The sequence below is a fragment of the Rhinatrema bivittatum genome, chromosome 1, assembly GCF_901001135.1.
Source record: "Rhinatrema bivittatum chromosome 1, aRhiBiv1.1, whole genome shotgun sequence".
Classification (NCBI taxonomy): domain Eukaryota; kingdom Metazoa; phylum Chordata; class Amphibia; order Gymnophiona; family Rhinatrematidae; genus Rhinatrema; species Rhinatrema bivittatum.
The window spans coordinates 608,791,689-608,810,457 of NC_042615.1; the positions used below are offsets into that span (position 1 = coordinate 608,791,689).

Genomic DNA, 18,769 nt, shown 5'->3' on the forward strand with positions numbered 1-18,769 from the left:
CCGAGATCCTCCTGCTATTTTTCACAATCTGCTTGTGATTTAACAACTTGGAATAATTTTGTGTTGTCTGCAAATCTGACAGCCTCAGTCACTGTTCCCCTTTCCAGATCATTTATAAATATATTATAAAGCACTGGTCTAGTACAGATTCCTGGGGTATGCTACTATTTACCTTTTTCGATTAAGGAAGCTGACCATTATGTTTCCCCATTTTTTTGACCAGTTTGAAATCTCCTATACTGTGACTTTTTAATTTCCTGAGCTGTGTCTGGGATATAAACCATCTGGTCCTCCTAACTTGCCCTGGTTTGTCAATTTACCCCATTACATCTAACAGGTTCACTGCAATTTGTTTCAGTGCCTCTGAATCATCACTATTAAATACCATTTCCAGTATGGATATCTTATCAACATCCACCTCCGTAAACATCAAAACAAAGAATTTATTTAGATTTTCCACCATGGCCTTGACTTTCCTAAGTGACCCTTTTATCCCACATAGCATTTGGAAAGCAACACAGACAGCACACATATGGGAAAAAGTTTTAAGGTATGATGAAAACAAAATGGAATTTTTTGGACTTAATGCTATACGATGTGTGTGGCAAAAAATAACCACAGCACATCATCTTGTTAACACCATACCTACAGTAAGCATGGTGGTGGCAGCATTATGTGGGGATGCTTTGCAGCAGCATGGACAGGGTGACTTGTAAAGATTAAGGAAAACCTGGATGGTGGGGGCCTTATGGTAATAGCAAAAAAATAAAAATTAAAAAGACAATATTCATACCTATGAAATCAACAATTGATTCACCTTATGAAGTTATCTTTTCAAAATCAGACCTATTAGATTTGTGCCTGATTTATTGCTGCCAGAATTACTAGAATTTAGCAGTTCTCCTTTAATTGAATTTCTCATCAATATTTCTGATCAAAAACCTTTAATATCTTAGGAGACTTCAATCTCCATTTTGATAACTAACCTAGAATGGTTGCATGTGATGCCTTTATAGAGCCACTGAATGCCTTAGGATGGGAACAACTGATTTCTGAACCAACCCATAAAGCAGGTCATACTCTGGATCAAATTTTTAACAAACCATGTATTAATGATATTAATCAAGATATAAGTCTCACCATAGACTTATTAAGGTTAATCTACAGATTCAAAAACTCACTTTCACAACGTCGCAAGCCTAACCTGCTTCCTTCGCTTATAGGAAACTAAGAATTGAAGGCTTAAGAAATACCATTCAAAATAATTTGGACACCAAATTAGATATCACTAACATTCATATTGCTTTTAATTCCTGGATCACCTTAACTGATGAAATTGCAAACAAGATGTGTCTTTTTTGTTACGAAGTCCTAGATTCATCATTCTATTGCAGAATGATGAATCCTGCAAAAACGGGGGGCGGGCCTGCGAAAGCCGGCAGCCTTCGCACCATCGCGGTGTCTTTGCTGCTGGCTTTCGCACCAAATAGCGCCATCATGAAAGGTGGTGCTATTCGGCGCGCTACTGGCGATAAGGTTACTAACCTTATCGCCGCCAGCGAAGACATCGCCGAGCCTGCCCCCTCACCGCCCCTTCGCCCCCGGCATGCTATCACACACGATAAGCCTTTGAAAATGACCCCCTAAGTTTGTAAAGACATCCAAAGTAAATGCTCCATGGTATAACCAAGAAATTAAAGCCCTTATAAAGTACTAAAAAATAAAGAAAGATGTTGGAGAAAAACTTATTCTACACAAAATCTAGTTTCCTACAGAATGGGGTAGATTTTCTAAAAGTGCTCCAGCGTGTACTTTTGTTCGCGCACCAGGCGCAAACAAAAGTATGCCAGATTTTATAAGATATGGGCATAGCCGCGCATATCTTATAAAATCCTGGGTCGGCGCGCGCAAGGGGGTGCACATTATTGCAACTTGCGCGCGCCGAGCCCTGCGCGCGCTACCCGTTCCCTTCGAGGCCGCTCCGAAATCCGCCTTCGGCCTCCTCCCACCTTCCCCTCCCTTCCCCTACCTAATCCACCCCCCCCAGCCCTATCTACACCCCCCCTATCTTTGTCAAAGTTATGCCTGCCAGAGGCAGGTGTAACTCGCGCGCACCAGCGGGCTGCTGGCGCGCCATCACCCAACCCGGGGGCTGTTCTGGAGGCCTCGGCCGCGCCCCCGGAACGCCCTCCAACATCGCCCCGAACGTTGCGCCCGCCCCCCCCGACATGCCCCATAGCGAAGCCCCGGGACTTACGCGCGTCCCGGGGCTTGCGCGCGCTGCCAAGCCTATGCAAAATAGGCTCGGCACGTGCAGGGGGGTTTTAAAAGGGTTACGCGCATAACTTATGCGCGTAACCCTTTTAAAATCTACCCCAACATATTTAAGCCAATATAGAAAACTGATTAATAAAACTAAAAAAGAAGTTTGGTCTAAAAGAATCCATAATATAAAATTCAACCCATACATTTTGTTTACCACAGTAAACAATTTAGTGAATAATAATTCTTTCAATGGGAGCTATTTCTATTTTATCATCTTCTAGATGTAATGAGTTTGCCAACTCCTATAATTGAAAAATGTGCCAACTTAACTATTTACTTTAACCAACTTGATTCAATCAACATTCAAAATCAGTTCTTTTGTCCATCAATTTGGTCTGAGTGTGAAGAGATATCCAATATAGAGGTGCAACACCCGTTTAGGTAATGCTACCCAGCTTCTCATCCGTTAGATAATATCCCAGCAAAATATATAAATTTGGTAGCTGAGACTATCTCAGGAAGTATAACAAAATTGGTTAATCTGTCCCTGGATGATGGACAATTGCCATCATATTTAAAATGTGCATCTATAAAACCTCTTAAAATCTCATCAAGTTGATTTGACAATTTTGAATAAATTATAGACCAATTTCTACTCTACCTTTTCTAGCAAAAATTATAGAAAAAACGGTATACATACAACTGATGGTACATTGAGGATAATAACATCCTTTATCCAAATCAATCTGGCTTCAGAAGGAACTATAATACAGAGTCACTTTTACTTTCTCTCTCAGACATAATTTCGAGAGGATTTGATGCAGGTTGCTCATTCTGGTTGTTTTATTGGACTTATCTGCAGCTTTCAACACCATAGATCACACCATGTTAATTAACAGACTGATGGAAATAGAAATTACTAATAAAGTGCTAAAATGGTTCAGCTCCTTCTTAAGACTGTTCCTTTAGAGACAAAATAGATGATACTTTTCTGACCAAAATATAATGACTGGTGTGCTGCAGGGTTCATCCCTGTCAGCCATTTTGTTAAATATGTACTTATTACCATTGTGTAAATTATCATCTGGTCTGGGTCTTAACTTCTATTTATATGCTGATGATGTACAATTTATTGTACCCATAGAAAAATCAATGGGCCATACTGTAAAGACTTTGAATATTTACTTATCCGCTATTCAAAGACTATTCTCTCGTTTCAAATTAGTATTAAACACTCAAAAAACAAATTATCTCGTTGGGCAGGAAAAGTGTTATCAATACCCCACAGCAGATTACAATAGGAACAGAAAATTTTGAGATAGCTGAGTATGCTTGGGATTTAGGCATGAAAAGAGACAAGAATTTATCCATGAAAAGACATATTACTGGAACAATTAAAGCGGGTTATAATAAACTTTGTCTTCTAAAACAGTTAAAACCCCTACTTAAGTCATGTGATTTTCGCACTACCTTGCAAACTATGCTTTTCTCCAGTTTTGATTATTACAATGCCCTTTTATTGGGCTTACCAGTTATGATATTGAGACCCATGTAGTTGTCTTAGAATGCCGCTGCTCGAGTAATATCGGGATATAAAAAATCATATAAAATTATATTACTCCAGTACTGAAGGCCTTGCATTGGCTTCCAATCAAACAAAGAATATAGTACAAGGTTCTAGCTACTATTAATAAAATAATACACAATAAAAACTCTGAATGGTTAGGAGCAGCATTACATTTTCACACTCCATCAAGAAACCTTAGATTTGCAAATAAAAGCTCTCTCACTATCCCAGAGTACATATCTATCTGAAGTTAGAGATGGAGCCCTATTGATTGCAGATTTAAAATTGTGGAATACTTTACCCGAAAGCTTAAGGCTACAAAAAGACCTCAAAGTCTTCAAAACAGAGCTAAAAATGTGGCTGTTCAGAATTGCATTTTAAAAAGATTAAGTTGATGGTCTTTATGGAATGAGAATGCAGAAATAATTTCAAATAGAAATTATCTTGCTAATTAACATTGATTCTTATGGGGTTTTTTAATATCTTGTCTTTATGCATTATTTTTAATTATGAATGTTTTTATTTTCTGTGAACCGCCATAATTGTATTTTATATATAGAGTGAAGGTATAAAAATAAATGAAATGAAATAGTACAAAGTACAAGCTGATCTTGGAGGAAAACCTGTTTAAATCTGCTACAGACCTGGAAAGAACATTCACCTTTCAGCAGGACAATGATGCTAAGTGCAAAGCAAACATAACAATGGAGTGGCTTAGCATGAAGACAGTGAATGTCCTGAAGTGGTTTAGTCAATAATAATACTTATTTTTATAGTGCTACTAGATGTATGCAGTACTGTTCAAAGGTGATAAGTATTCAGGTATAATAAGACCCTTCCCCAAAGAGCTTATAATCCAAGTGGGTATCTGAGGCAATAGCAGATGAAATGACTTGCCCAAGGTTACAAGGCATATCAGTAGGAAAAGTGAGATTTAAAACCTGGCTTTTCTGGTTCTCCACCCATTGCTATAAACAAACACTAGGCTACTTCTTCCTCCCAGCCAAAGCCAATGCCTGAATCTAATACAGAATCTGTGGCAAGACTCGTAGATTGCGGTCCACAGAATTTCTCCAATCAGCTTAAAAGAACTTGAGCTCTTCTGCCAAGAAGAATGGGCAAAAACTGAACCATCCCACTGTGCAAAGCTGGTACATACTTCTTAAATGACTCATGGCTATTGTTGCTGCAACAAAAGTTTTCATCAAGTACTGAATCAAGCAGTGTGAAGATTTACACAATCACCAATAGACCAGTGAAACAAACTCCTGCTTTAGATTTATATACTTTTTTTAGAATGTGAAAAATTTACAAGGGGGCGAAGACTTTTAGAAGGCACTGTAGATTCATCTTAAAAGGTCATGTTCAATCTAAACAAAAATAGAAATGGAACAATATTCAGAGCAATAGGAAAAACATATCAGGCAATGCTAGGTGTAGCAAAAAGCTTGCCTTTATTTTATTTTTTTTTAAACAAATGTTGGAATGGGGCCGGAAGGTAGAACCAAGATGCATAGTCTATATTATGATGTTTTGGGTGTAGGGCCAGTCTCATGCTTCTATCCACCTACAAAGTGACAGTGGGAAGTGTTGTAAAACAAATGTCAAAATCATTGCATAATGTTTATTGTAACCTATCAACAAGAAAAGGTTTTTTCCAAGCAACCTGTGTTATTTCTATCATTTATAATACCAATTTGTGGAATAGTACAGAATTTAACACGTGAGTCTTGATATCCAGAAATGAAAGGGAAAAGAATTGTCATAACTTCCTCACACAATGAAGTCTGTAATGCAACAAGGGCAAAACTTACCAGTTTAAAGCAATCTTAATACAGAACATAAGAACATAAGAACATAAGAAATTGCCATGCTGGGACAGACCAAGGGTCCATCAAGCCCAGCATCCTGTTTCCAACAGAGGCCAAAAACCAGGCCACAAGAACCTGGCAATTACCCAAACACTAAGAAGAACCCATGCTACTGATGCAATTAATAGCAGTGGCTATTCCCTAAGTATAATTGATTAATAGCCATTAATGGACTTCTCCTCCAAGAACTTATCCAAACCTTTTTTGAACCCAGCTACACTAACTGCACTAACTACCTTCTCTGGCAACAAATTCCAGAGCTTTATTGTGCGTTGAGTGAAAAAGAATTTTCTCCGATTAGTCTTAAATGTGTTCCTTGCTAACTTCATGGAATGCCCCCTAGTCCTTCTATTATTCGAAAGTGTAAATAACCGAGTCACATCTACTCGTTCAAGACCTCTCATGATCTTAAAGACCTCTATCATAGCCCCCATCAGCCGTCTCTTCTCCAAGCTGAACAGCCCTAACCTCTTCAGCCTTTCCTCAAAGGGGAGCTGTTCCATCCCCTTTATCATTTTGGTTGCCCTTCTCTGTACCTTCTCCATCGCACAATCAGTCGGACAAAGCACACATACAGTGCATTAAGAAAGTTTCCCAAACCTGTCCTGGGATTTTCAGAATGAAAATACATGGGATAAATATGCATATACAGGATTCACAATGTATGCTTATTTATTTATTTATTTAAACATTTTATATACCGCACAATGGGGTAGGGATCTATCCATCTAGGCGGTTTACAAATTAAAACATACATAAAATGAAACAATACACAAATTACATACAGTAATTAAAAAATTACAATAAAATACTTAATATACATTAACAGAAATATGGTGCATTGTGTAAAGGTCTTAGTGTAGGTTAAATGCACGTGTAAAAAGATGAGTTTTTAGTAATTTCTTAAATTCTCTACGGTTAGATATTAGTCGGATATGGTCTGGAAGAGAGTTCCACAATATTGGTCCAGCTACAGAAAATGCACGTTTTCGTGTTAGAGATAAACTGACGGATCTTATTGAGGGAATTTCTAGAATGCATTTATCAAGAGAGCAGAGTTGTCTGGATGACCTGTAAATTCTTAATAGGGAACATAACCAGATGGAATTCGTATTATATATTAGATTATGTATTGTGGACAATATTTTGTAAATTATGCAAAATAATATTGGGAGCCAATGTAGGTATTGTAAAGTAGGTGTGATATGTTCTCTGCGGGATACATTACACAACATACGAGCAGTTGCGTTTTGTACCAATTGTAATAGTTGTATCGTTGATTGAGGTAAACCAAGGTATAATGACTGGTTGTGGAGTCCTCGGGACAGATTTTTAGAAGCCATGCTCTAAAGTGTACCTCCGTGTAACCTTGAGCAATACAAGCCTTTCAAAGAAAAAAGAGAAACATGAATTCAATCTGCAGACCTAAGATTTTTAAAAAAATAGTTAATTTTCTGTTTGAGTTGGGGGGGGGGGTTTGTGTGTGGATGGGGAAGGATGGGGCGGGAGTAAGATGGTTTAACTTTTTTCTTTTGTTGGTTTGTTTATAAACCAAGGTCACGTGATGCTGTGAGAGCGTACAGATGTGTTTCTGTGCTGCTCAAGGGCCCCACTCCTTTTATCTACAGCCATCAAGGTGACTAAAGATTTCTTGCATGCCCTTTTCTGTTGATTTCTAGCTGCTGTGGATCAGCCTGTTTTTTTCTCGTGCCTCTGAAAGCGGCAGATGGCGGCTAAATCAATCCGTAAGGACAGGCATAAAACCGGGACAATTCCCAATCTGGCGACCCACCCAAGTGCCCCTCCATCGCCGCAGAAGGTGGTGAGAGAATCAGACAACTTGGCTGCAGTAATATTAGCGGAAATGGATGATAAACTGGGTAAGCTGCATTCCCAGTTTGTCGAAATTCAATCCTTATTTATCGATCATACCCGGCAGCTTACTGAGGATGAATCGTGTGTTGGCGAGGCAGAGGCCCAGATAAAGGTTCTCGAGTGTGATTTGACAGTGGCTCTGGCAGAGTTGATGAAACATGAGCTAAAACTAGAGGATTTGTAAGCATTTGTAGCAACAATCATGTTATCAAGCTCCCCGAAGCTATTCTGGAACGCGATTTAAGGAGCTCCTTAGAAAAATGGCTATTGCGATCATTGAACTCCCCGGACACTCTGACTGATCTCCAGATTGAACATGCACACCATGTTGGGGGGGGGGGGGGGGGGGTCACTCTGAGGATCAGGGAAAGCCAAGGTTGGTATTGGCCAAGATATTAATTTTCACCACAAAGAGGAACTTTTGTTCCAGCAGCATCGTGTGCTAGAATATGAGGGGCACAGAATTTTCCTATTCCCTTATTACTCCCCAATGGTATTGGCGCAACAGAAGAACTTCGCACCATTATAGTCTCAGCTGGTGCAATACCAAATTAAATTCGTACCTCAGTACCCATCGTGACTCAAAGTGACTTATGATAAGGTCCATTTTTATGATTCAGCATTGGAAGCGCAAGCTTTCTTTCACACCAAGCTGAAAGAAACAAAAGGGCCAACAGCTGGTACTGCCTGAAGTCAGGGATGATTTGGTGATTTGCCACAACGAGCTTTCTGCTATGGAGATTTCCAGCTGACAATATCCAGTCTTTTGTTGGTCGCATTCATGACTGGACAGAGTTAATTGTTTGTTTGAGAGCTCATTTAGGGGAACGGTTGTGGTTCACATAAAGGAGGGGAGGGAGTGGGGGTTAATTTTTCTGCTTTCTTCTCTCTAAGTGGGATGTGGGGCCCTAATGCATAACATGCAGGTATCTCCCCTTTTGCTCATTGTTGAGCTTATGTTGTTAAGAGGGTTTATATTCTACAGGGAGTTGGAAGGTGGTGAGGGGTGGATGGAGGGCTGGATAGAAGAACTGTTCTGCAGAGGGTTTTGGTTGTCCCACTATTTAGACAGATTTCAATACGTTTGGTAACTGCTCTGCTGGGGCAGACATTCTGGTTAGGGTCTAGGCTAGGGGGCCCCCGACTGTTTTTTCTTTATATGTTATGGAAACCGCCTCATTTTCTCCGATACTCAAATGGAGATTTGTAAATGGCTGCAGCTACACAATGTTTATTTGGAATGTATGTGGTATAGGATCCGTGTAAGTATTTTAAAGTACTGCAAGCCTTACAGAGATGGAAGGCACATATAGCAATGTGGCAGGAAGCATGTCTTGATGCCATTGAACATCAAAAATTATGTAGGCAATGGGTGGGTAAGGTCTACTCTGCTCAATCATATTCCAAGAAAGCAGGGGTAGAAATTTTAATTGGGAAAACTATTCCTTTTCAAGAGTCCTGGGGTTACCACCGATGTTGATGGCCATTATGTCACTGTTGAAGGTAACCTATATGGGAACCCGGTAGTACTATGCAATATATATGCCCAAAATAACTACAATCATGGTCCAGAAACTTGTAAAACTTGGCGCCAACTATGCATATCCTGATGGTGGCTTTGGGTGGGGGTGGGGGGGATTTCAATTCTGTAATGGATACCAGCTTGGATAAGTCACAACTGGCGTGGATGCCATTGCAGAGTTTAAATAAGGGGATCCCCTTATCTGTGTTCTGTGCTAGATTTGGTGGACGTTTGACAAACATTGCACCCTTTAAATAAAAAATGTACACATATTTCTAGGGCGCATAGTACCCAATCCAGGATTGATTGTTTGCTAGTGGATAGGGGAAGCCTTCTTTAGGGTGGTGGAAGCACAGATTGGGCCCCTGATAATATCTGATCAAATGTCCATCTGGTTTGACCTGGAGGGATTTCGGTCGGACCAGGCGAAACACATGAAGCATTTTCCTAAATTTCTATATCATTATCTATAGTTTTGCACTTATCTACAAAAAAACTGGGATGAATATGTTTTGTTTAACTGGAAACACCAAGCCTCACCATTGCTATTCTGGGAAATGGCAAAGGCGGTGTTACAGGGGGATATTATTTCTTACCTGGCAGCCAAGAATAGAGCCTTAACATTGGAAATATTTTCTATGGAAAAGCACCTTTATGATACAAAAAAAGGATGTGATCTTAATCTGAGTGCAAGTATGCGATGTCAGTTTTTTGATATACAAGTGGCTTTAAATATGCTGTTACACCAGAGGGCAAAGAAGGGATTGATGTATTATAAGGGGAAATGTTTCCAGCATGGCAACAAGATTGGTAGAACCTTGACCAATTTGACCAAAAGCTGGGGGGAGCTAAATGTATTACTGCAATGAAAGATAGAACAGATCATCTAGTAAACTCTGTGCTGGACATGAGCAAAATTTCAGGGATTTCTATCAGGAGCTTTATACAGCAACCCTGGGCTCTGAACTGGAGATTTCAGACTATTTAAGTTCTGTAGGATCACCTCTGTTAACAGATGACCAGTTGAGGCAACTTAAATCAACCTATCCAATTACAAGAGCTCACACAGGAAATCAAAGAAGCGAAGCTCCTCAAGCGCCAGGGCCGGATGGATCTTCCAACCAAATTTTACAAATTATTAGTGATAAAACTGGTAATGCCCTTGGGGAAGATACTCTTGCATTTAGTTGATACACAGATGTTTCCTTTAGCAGCAAATAGCATCATGATAACAGTAATACCTAAAGGGAGGTGAGATTAAACTGCTCCCATCTCTTATCCAATTTCGCTTATTAATTTTGATGTAAAACCTTTAGCGAAAGTTATGGCCAACAGACTGGCGAAATTTCTGCCAGGACTTATTGGATTTGAGCAAATAGGTTTGCTCCGGGTCGATATGTTACTACAGATATGCGTAAAATTATTGCATCCTTGATTAGTAGTAAGCACAACTGTCTCCTGTCAATGCTGTTGAGTTTGGACGCCAAAAAGGCGTTCAATACATTGGAATGGAATTTTATGTTTCAAACCTTAGACGCCTTTGGAATTTCAGGATATTTCCTTCAGGTGATTCATACTTTGCATCATGATCCTCGAGCTTATGTGTTGGATAATGGGTGCTTATCAGAGAGTTTACTTTGAATAGGAGGACTTGGCAGGGCTGCCCTCTGTCTCCTTTGCTATTCATTCTTTCTCTGGAGCCCTTTATATGTAGAATTCGTAAGAGAGATATTGTGGGAGTTCCCGTACAGGAGCGTTCGAGCCTACTTTAAAATCTCTGTTTTTGCGGACGATATTCTCCTGCATGTGTCAGAACCACGTAAATCTAGGTTGGCTCTCTTAACAGAAGTAGAGGCATATGGGAAATTAGCTGGTTTTAAATTGAATTTAGTCAAGTGTGAGGTTCTTCCGACTAACAGAATTTGAGGCTTAATTGGGAAGGAAGTTTTCCGATGTGATGGGTCTCTGATTCTTTCACATATTTAGGCATTACTTTAACTGTTGATCTGGCGCACTTAGACAAAGATTAACTTTCAGAAACTGCTCCAGTCAACTAAAAAGGCCCTGCGGACTTAGCAGGATTTTCCACTCTCTTTGTCTGTTAGGATAAATTTATTTCAAATTATTCTTCTGCCCAAGTGGTTTTATTTGTTTCAAACCATTCCTAGTCATTTCTCTAAGCTAGAGATGTCCCATTTAGATGCTTTGGTACGGTGGTATATTTGGAAAAACAAGAAACCTCATATTTCCTGGATTATGCTCCGGTGCAAGCAAGACTTGGGGGAACTAGGCCTAGCTGTTTTGAAATTGTATAATGTGGCATATAACTTACATCATGTGGTAGGTTGGCTGCTAGGAACTAGTTTTTATACCCCGATTGAGTTTGAGAGGGAACTCTTTTCTTCTTGTAATAGTTTGGGATATGTTTTGCATTCCTCCTTAAGGGAGATTCCGAAATATCTAAACGATGGTCAATTGATCACCCCTTTTGCTTTTATCATGGTGCTATTTCTATGCTTTATTAAAGTTGGGGAATAATGTTTCTCAATTTCTCCCTCTGGAGAGCAATGCAAAGTTTCAACCGGGGCTTTCTAGTGTGCCTTTCCAGCTTTGGGCATCTAAAGGGCTGCACATGATCGCACAGTTTTTAAATGAGGAGAGCGGTATTAAGCCATTTTTGGACTTGGTGGAAGAGTTTGGGTTGGATGATAAACAATTGTTTGCTTATTTGCAAGTTAAGAGCTATGTCAGATCTCTTCAGGTAAGCGATTGGGACTGGGATAAAAGGGCACTATTGTCGGATATATTTGATGTGGAACATCCTTCCCGTCACTCGATTTCCTACTTCTATAAACATCTCTCCGATTTAAAACCACCCCTTGACTTTGAGTCCAGACTATCTGATTGGAAGAGGGAACTTCCCTTAGACTTGACTGAATCCCAATGTGCATTTTGTTTCAAATGAATAACATCCGTTACCTGCAATCAGGATTTAAAGGAGATTCAGTATAAATTTATGATGAGGCACTATTATACGCAAGTGCGGGCGTTCCATATGAAGATTGCAATCTCTGCGACATGCAAGAAATGTAATCAAATGCTTGGCACTTTGGGGCACCAGCTCTGGAGATGTTCAAAAATTGTTTCCTTTTGGAAGACGGTAATCCAGTATGTATGTCAGGTTACAGATATTTGGCTAACTCTATGCGCTCATGTGCTCCTTTTTGACTAACTGTAAGATATAGCCCTGAGGCAGAGGTTTAAATGGCTTTGGATAAGGAAGGTCTTGTTGCTTGCAAAAAAAATCTATTCTTTACTTTTGGGTGGGCAAAAACCCACCCAATCTTACATACTGGCAGAACCAAATACATCTTTTGTGTATTAATGAAAAGAATGTCAAGAAGAAAGATGTGACTAGGAAACATAAGACTTTCTTGCTTGTCTGGGATGGGTATATTCAATCATTATGAAAATTGACGTCAATTAGCCATCACCTTCACATTATTCAACAGAATCAAAGTTTTGAAACTAAATCCCATTGCTGTTTTATAGACCTTCATAACATCCCGCGGTCTCTTTGGGCATTCCTGCTCTCTTTCAAGCCGCTTAAGGGATCATCTTTAATCATAGGTCTTTAAAGTCCACTCATATTTTTTTTTCTTTTTTTATGTTTTTTCCTTAGAACAATTTTTCTATAAAATATACCCTCTGGTATTACTATTTCATTTTTTTAGATAGTAGTGGTGTTTTTATGAAAGTAGTAATTTTAAAGTACTTCCCTTTCAGGGGTAGCAGAGTCCAGTTCAGGGGGGGTGCAACCCTCCCGATGATGACAGAGTACAGTTCGACATGTCTACGTTTCGCTTCCAAAGCTGCCTCAGGAACTTCTCTGACTGGATATCATTTCTTCTTTGCTGAATGGGATGTCAGCATTTACTCTTTAAATACCTTTAAAAAGACAAAGTGTTACTACAACCATTTTCTTGGGATTGTGCTCGCTTTACAGACATTTGGATGTTACTTACAAGACCACGATCGGGTACATTGCATCGTCACGGCACGGGAGATACCTCCTAATGGGGCAGTTTGTACTGTGGTGCTTTTAAGCGCATGCGTTCCAACAGGATTAGACTGATTATTCATGATTGCTGCAAGGTTGGTCTGATTTGGATTCCGCGATTTGCATTTACTGCCGCGCATGTGTTTTGCTAAATGAGAATAAACTGCATATGTGTGTTGTTTATGTAGAATCGAGTGCACATGTCTATATTCAGAACATCCTAATCAGAAATATCTCAGCTTTCACACACATTGAGTCCATTCGATCTCACGGTTTAGACCATATGGAGACAGTATTTAATTGAAAAATCCACCGCTGTTCACATTGTCTTAGTTGTTTAATTCTGTCTCCTCCATGTCAATGCTTGGAGACATATTCCAGTACTGACCACCTAATATCCTCAAAACAATTTTGTTGTTAAAGGAAGTGTGAGACTGAGGGCGCTTCAATCTTCCCTGTCTTTAGGCAGCTTTTATGCTCAGTCAGTCTTGTTTTCATCAGCCTCTTTGTCATGCCGATATACATTAAATTCCAAGGACAAAAGATCACATACACGGCAAAGCTAGCTGGACAGGATACTTTTTCGGGCAACCTTGCAACAATCATGAATAATCAGTCTAATCCTGTTGGAATGCATGTGCTTAAAAAGCACCACAGCGCAAACTGCCCCATTAGAAGGTATCTCCCGTGCCGCGACGATGCAATGTACCCGATCGCAGTCTTGTAAGTAACATCCAAATGTCTGTAAAGCGAGCACAATCCCAAGAAAATGGTTGTAGTAACACTTTGTCTTTTTAAAGGTATTTAAAGAGTAAATGCTGACATCCCATTCAGCAAAGAAGAAATTATATCCAGTCAGAGAAGTTCCTGAGGCAGCTTTGGACGCGAAACGTGGACACATCGAACTGTACTCAGTCATCATCGGGAGGGTTGCAACCCCCCCCCCGAACTGGACTCTGCTACCCCCTGAAAGGGAAGTACTTTAAAATTACTACTTTCATAAAAATGCCACTACTATCTAAAAAATGAAATATTAATACCAGAGGGTATATTTTATAGAAAAATTGTTCTAAGGAAAAAACATAAAAAAAGAAAAAAAGAAAATATGAGTGGACTTTAAAAGACCTATGATTAAAGATGATCCCTTAAGCGGCTTGAAAAAGAGCAGGAATGCCCAAAAAGACCGCGGGATGTTATGAAGGTCTATAAAACAGCAATGGGATTTAGTTTCAAAACTTTGATTCTGTTGAAAAGTGTGAAGGTGATGGTTAATTGATGTCAATTTTCATAATACTTATAACATTCGTCAATAAGATTAATATATAGTATATTCAACCATTACCACACCAAACACAGAGCCTTGTTCTAAATGATTGTTAAATTGGATTTTATTTACTGGTTTATATTGAAGGTCTGTTGAGACACTTAAGATGGCTGGGGGGGGGGGGGGGGCAGGAGGGGAGTGCAGGGGGGGGGAATGTCATGGTACATACATGCACATAGGAAGATGCTGGGAAGGATCAGCCAGTGCATCTCCCCATATGTTGTGTTAATGTTGTCAAATGTTTGCATGTATATTTGTACCTGACTGTTGAAACTCAAACATATTTAAAACTTAAAAAAAATAAAAAAAAAAACCCTACCAAAAGAGCAGGGATGACTGAAACAGACAGCTGCATGTCATTCTGCGCTAGTTTTCTCCAACTGCACTCTCTGGCAAGATCAGGAAGCTATCATCCGTCTTAGAAAAAAAATCCATAAAATTTTATATCTAGGATCTGTGAGCTCACTGCTGTTCTCTTCTCTCTTCCATCCCCTGTCCCTTTCCCCTTCACATACACACCTTTTCACATCTTATTTTAAAGGCAGAGCGAAAAGAAGTGCCAAGTAAAAGCTAGGGACACTTTAAAGGTTAGGTGCTCTCTCTCTCACCCTCACCTTAGGTTGGTCTCTGGCTGAATGTTTATCGGAGGCCGACACGAGATCCACATATGCTCCTGCAATAGCAGTTGCTCCAGTTTCTTTAACCTGGGAAATGGAAAATAAAGAACATGAAAGCAATTAATACAGAAAAAAATTATAGAAGCAGCACTTAAAAGCAAATTATATCAATTATTACCAAATGACAGCCAAGGCATAGCACTTAAACTTGAAAGGTAGACTTATTTTCAGAATCCACAGTATGACTGGCTTTCACCATAACAGTTCTAACATACAGTAAAAGCCCTATTACTAGCATTTAATTATCCCAAAATGCTCAGGTAACTGACATCTTGCCCAGGAATTCAATTTGGGGAGGGGGATGCATGAGAAAAGGGAGATATTGATTTAGGAATCAGAGTAGTTTTCCTCTGCTCTGTTTTGTCCACTCCTGCATCACCTCCTCCCCACTCCCATTCCCTGCAGGCTGCAGCAGGAAGCAGAGGGTTCTCAGATAAGAGGATATTCGGCATCTTGCAAGCTGGATAATGGGGCTTTTACTCTGTTTTAAAAGCACAGCTGTAGATCACCTTCCCCAGTGTAGATAATAAAAGTGAGAATTAGCATCATGGGAAAGGAGAGAAGGGAAATAGCTGCCTGCTGGGCTGCAGAATAGGGAACTCAGCTGCAGACTGAATGGGGATTTTATGTCTTTAATAGTAGATGTTACCAGTTAGAGGAAAATTCGACTGTCAACGGACAATGACGTGTATAGTGTTTGTTATCTGCATTATTGTGGTAAGTCTATTACCAGCTTTAAAGCTCCACAGATACAATCCCACAAGGATTTAGCAAAAATAAAATTCACTATATAAGCATTGTTGTGACAGATAGTCACTCTTGCCCTGCTACAAACTATAAACACAAAAAAGCTATATAAAGATTTGGGATCTCTGACTTCGGAGAAACGCAGCAGAATTATAAAAAGTACAACAAAGACTACCCAGTTATAGGGACTGCAACATTTAATATCTGAGGAAAATTAGGGCAATAATAATGTATGACGTTGAGATTAGGTTATGAAAATCTTCAGATAAGAGCACAGTATTATAGAAACATAGAAACATAGAAACATATAGAAACATAGAAATGACGGCAGAAGAAGACCAAATGGCCCATCCAGTCTGCCCAGCAAGCTTCACACATTTTTTCTCTCATACTTATCTGTTTCTCTTAGCTCTTGGTTCTATTTCCCTTCCACCCCCACCTTTAATGTAGAGAGCAGTGATGGAGCTGCATCCAAGTGAAATATCTAGCTTGATTAGTTAGGGGTAGTAGCCGCCGCAATAAGCAAGCTACACCCATGCTTATTTGTTTTACCCAGACTATGTTATACAGCCCTTATTGGTTGTTTTTCTTCTCCCCTGCCGTTGAAGCAGGGAGCTATGCTGGATATGTGTGAAGTATCAGTCTTCTCCCATGCTGTTGAAGCAGAGAGCCATGCTGGATGTGCATCAAAAGTGAAGTATCAGGCACATTTGGTTTGGGGTAGTAACCGCCGTAACAAGCCAGCTACTCCCCGCTTTGTGAGTGCGAACCCTCTTTTCTTCTCCCCTGCCGTTGAAGCAGAGAGCTCTGCTGGATGTGTGAAGTATCAGTTTTTCTTCTCCCCTGCCGTTGAATCAGAGAACTATGCTGTATATGCATTGAAAGTGAAGTATCAGGCTTATTTGATTTGGGGTAGTAACCGCCGTAACAAGCCAGCTACTCCCCTCTTTGTGAGTGCGAATCCTTTTTTCCACATTTCCTCTTGCTGTTGAAGCTTAGAGCGATGTTGGAGTCACAGTAAGCATGTGTATGTTTATTTAATAAGGGTATTGACTCCAGGCAGTAGCCATCATTCTGGCGAGTCACCCACTCTTCATTGGCAGCCTCTTGACTTTATGGATCCACAGTGTTTATCCCACGCCCCTTTGAAGTCCTTCACAGTTCTGGTCTTCACCACATCCTCCGGAAGGGCATTCCAGGCATCCACCACCCTCTCCGTGAAGAAATACTTCCTGACATTGGTTCTGAATCTTCCTCCCTGGAGCTTCAAATCGTGACCCCTGGTTCTGCTGATTTTTTTCCTACAGAAAAGGTTTGTCGTTGTCTTTTGATCATTAACACCTTTCAAGTATCTGAAAGTCTGTATCATATCACCTCTGCTCTGTATTAATACAGATACGTAGGGAGTAATAATATTCAGTAAGTCGGCAAGTGGAGAAGTTATCTGGCTACAGTTAGCACGTATAAATCTTGGCTAGATCATGGAATGGGCAGAAGAAGGTTGGCACCAGCCCTTTAAAATCACTTTTCTTAAGATGTTTTTTTTTGGGGGGGGGGGGGAGTCTGGGAGGTGGCAGCAGGACCCAGATTTAGTGCTTGTGAGTAGGAAGGGACAGTGAGATCCACTAGGCCTACACCCTACAGCCATGAAATAAATAAACTGTAGCTGAACTTAACCAGCTATATTCTTTTGAATACAGCCAGGTAAGTGGCAAGTTATCTGACAACACAAGGCCAGAAAACTTTAGATTTGCTCTGAGGCAGGCCTAAAGTTATCTGGCTAACTTAGCCAGATACAAACAAAAATCAGCTAAGTTAGGCCCACCTCAGAATACCTCCTTTTTATCTAGCTAGAGTTTAGTCAGATAACGACTTACCTAGCTAAATGGCTTTGAATATTGATCCTACAGAATATAAGAGCAGACAAGGGCCAATAGGCCGATCTAGTCTACTTGTTTTCTCCTCCTGCTGTGATACTGCACATTTCCATCTGATACCCAGGATTAACCTCTCAATCATCTATGCTTATCCCCTTTCTTGAATTCTAATACTGTTTTTGCCACAACCAGCTCTACCGTGAACATTGTATTCTGCTACTTCCGAGACAATCCTCTTTCAGCCATATATGACTCCTTTTTCTAAAATGTCCATTTCACTTCAAAATGGTTTCCTCCTTTATATTCATCTCTATTATACCTTCACTCTACCTCCTCTCCTCCGGACAAATTTAGGTCCTTAAATCTCTTCTCATGTGGTAAAGACAGATTATGCTACCCTCCTCTGGATTGTCTCCACTCTGTCTATAAATTCTTTTGGAGCAGAATGAAAATACAAACAAAAAAATTTGAAATGTTTGTATGCTAATGCCAGAAGTCTAAGAAGTAAGAAACCCACTGACAGCCGCCGCTCCTGTCCAAAAAGAGGCGCTAGGGATGTGCTAGTGTCCCTATCGCCTCTTTTTACCGTGGGCCCTAATTTAAATATTTTGTTTATTCTGCTTTTCTGTACACTTTCCCAGTGCCGGACGAAATTAACTCCTGCCTTTGGGCAAGCGTCAATTTCTGAAAGTAAAATGTGCGGCTTGACTGCATATTTTACTTTCTGTATGGCGAGGGAATAACTAATAGGCTCATCAACTTGCATTTGCATGTTGCGGGCGCTATTAGTTATTGGGGGGGTTGAACACGTGTTTTCCTTGCGCTATTACCCTTTACTGTATAAGGGGTAATAATAGCGCGACAAAAACGCGCGTCCAGACGGGGGCTAACAGTGCACTCGGCCTGAGCGCACTGTTCTGTATTGGCCTGATAGCCAGTAATCTGCACCTCTTGCGAGACTGGATCATCGGTAAATCCCTATTT

The 18,769-nt window shown here is 40.1% G+C and overlaps 1 protein-coding gene across 1 annotated transcript in view; it reads right to left on the bottom strand.

The window, feature by feature from the left end:
- The window catches only part of HSD17B4 (hydroxysteroid 17-beta dehydrogenase 4), a 424,146-nt gene that overhangs the window by 70,514 nt on the left and 334,863 nt on the right, over positions 1 to 18,769 (bottom strand). The window contains exon 21 of the mRNA XM_029620119.1: positions 15,099 to 15,188. Within this exon, the coding sequence (XP_029475979.1) occupies positions 15,099 to 15,188 (90 nt within the window). The remainder of the gene's footprint in view (positions 1 to 15,098; positions 15,189 to 18,769) is intronic.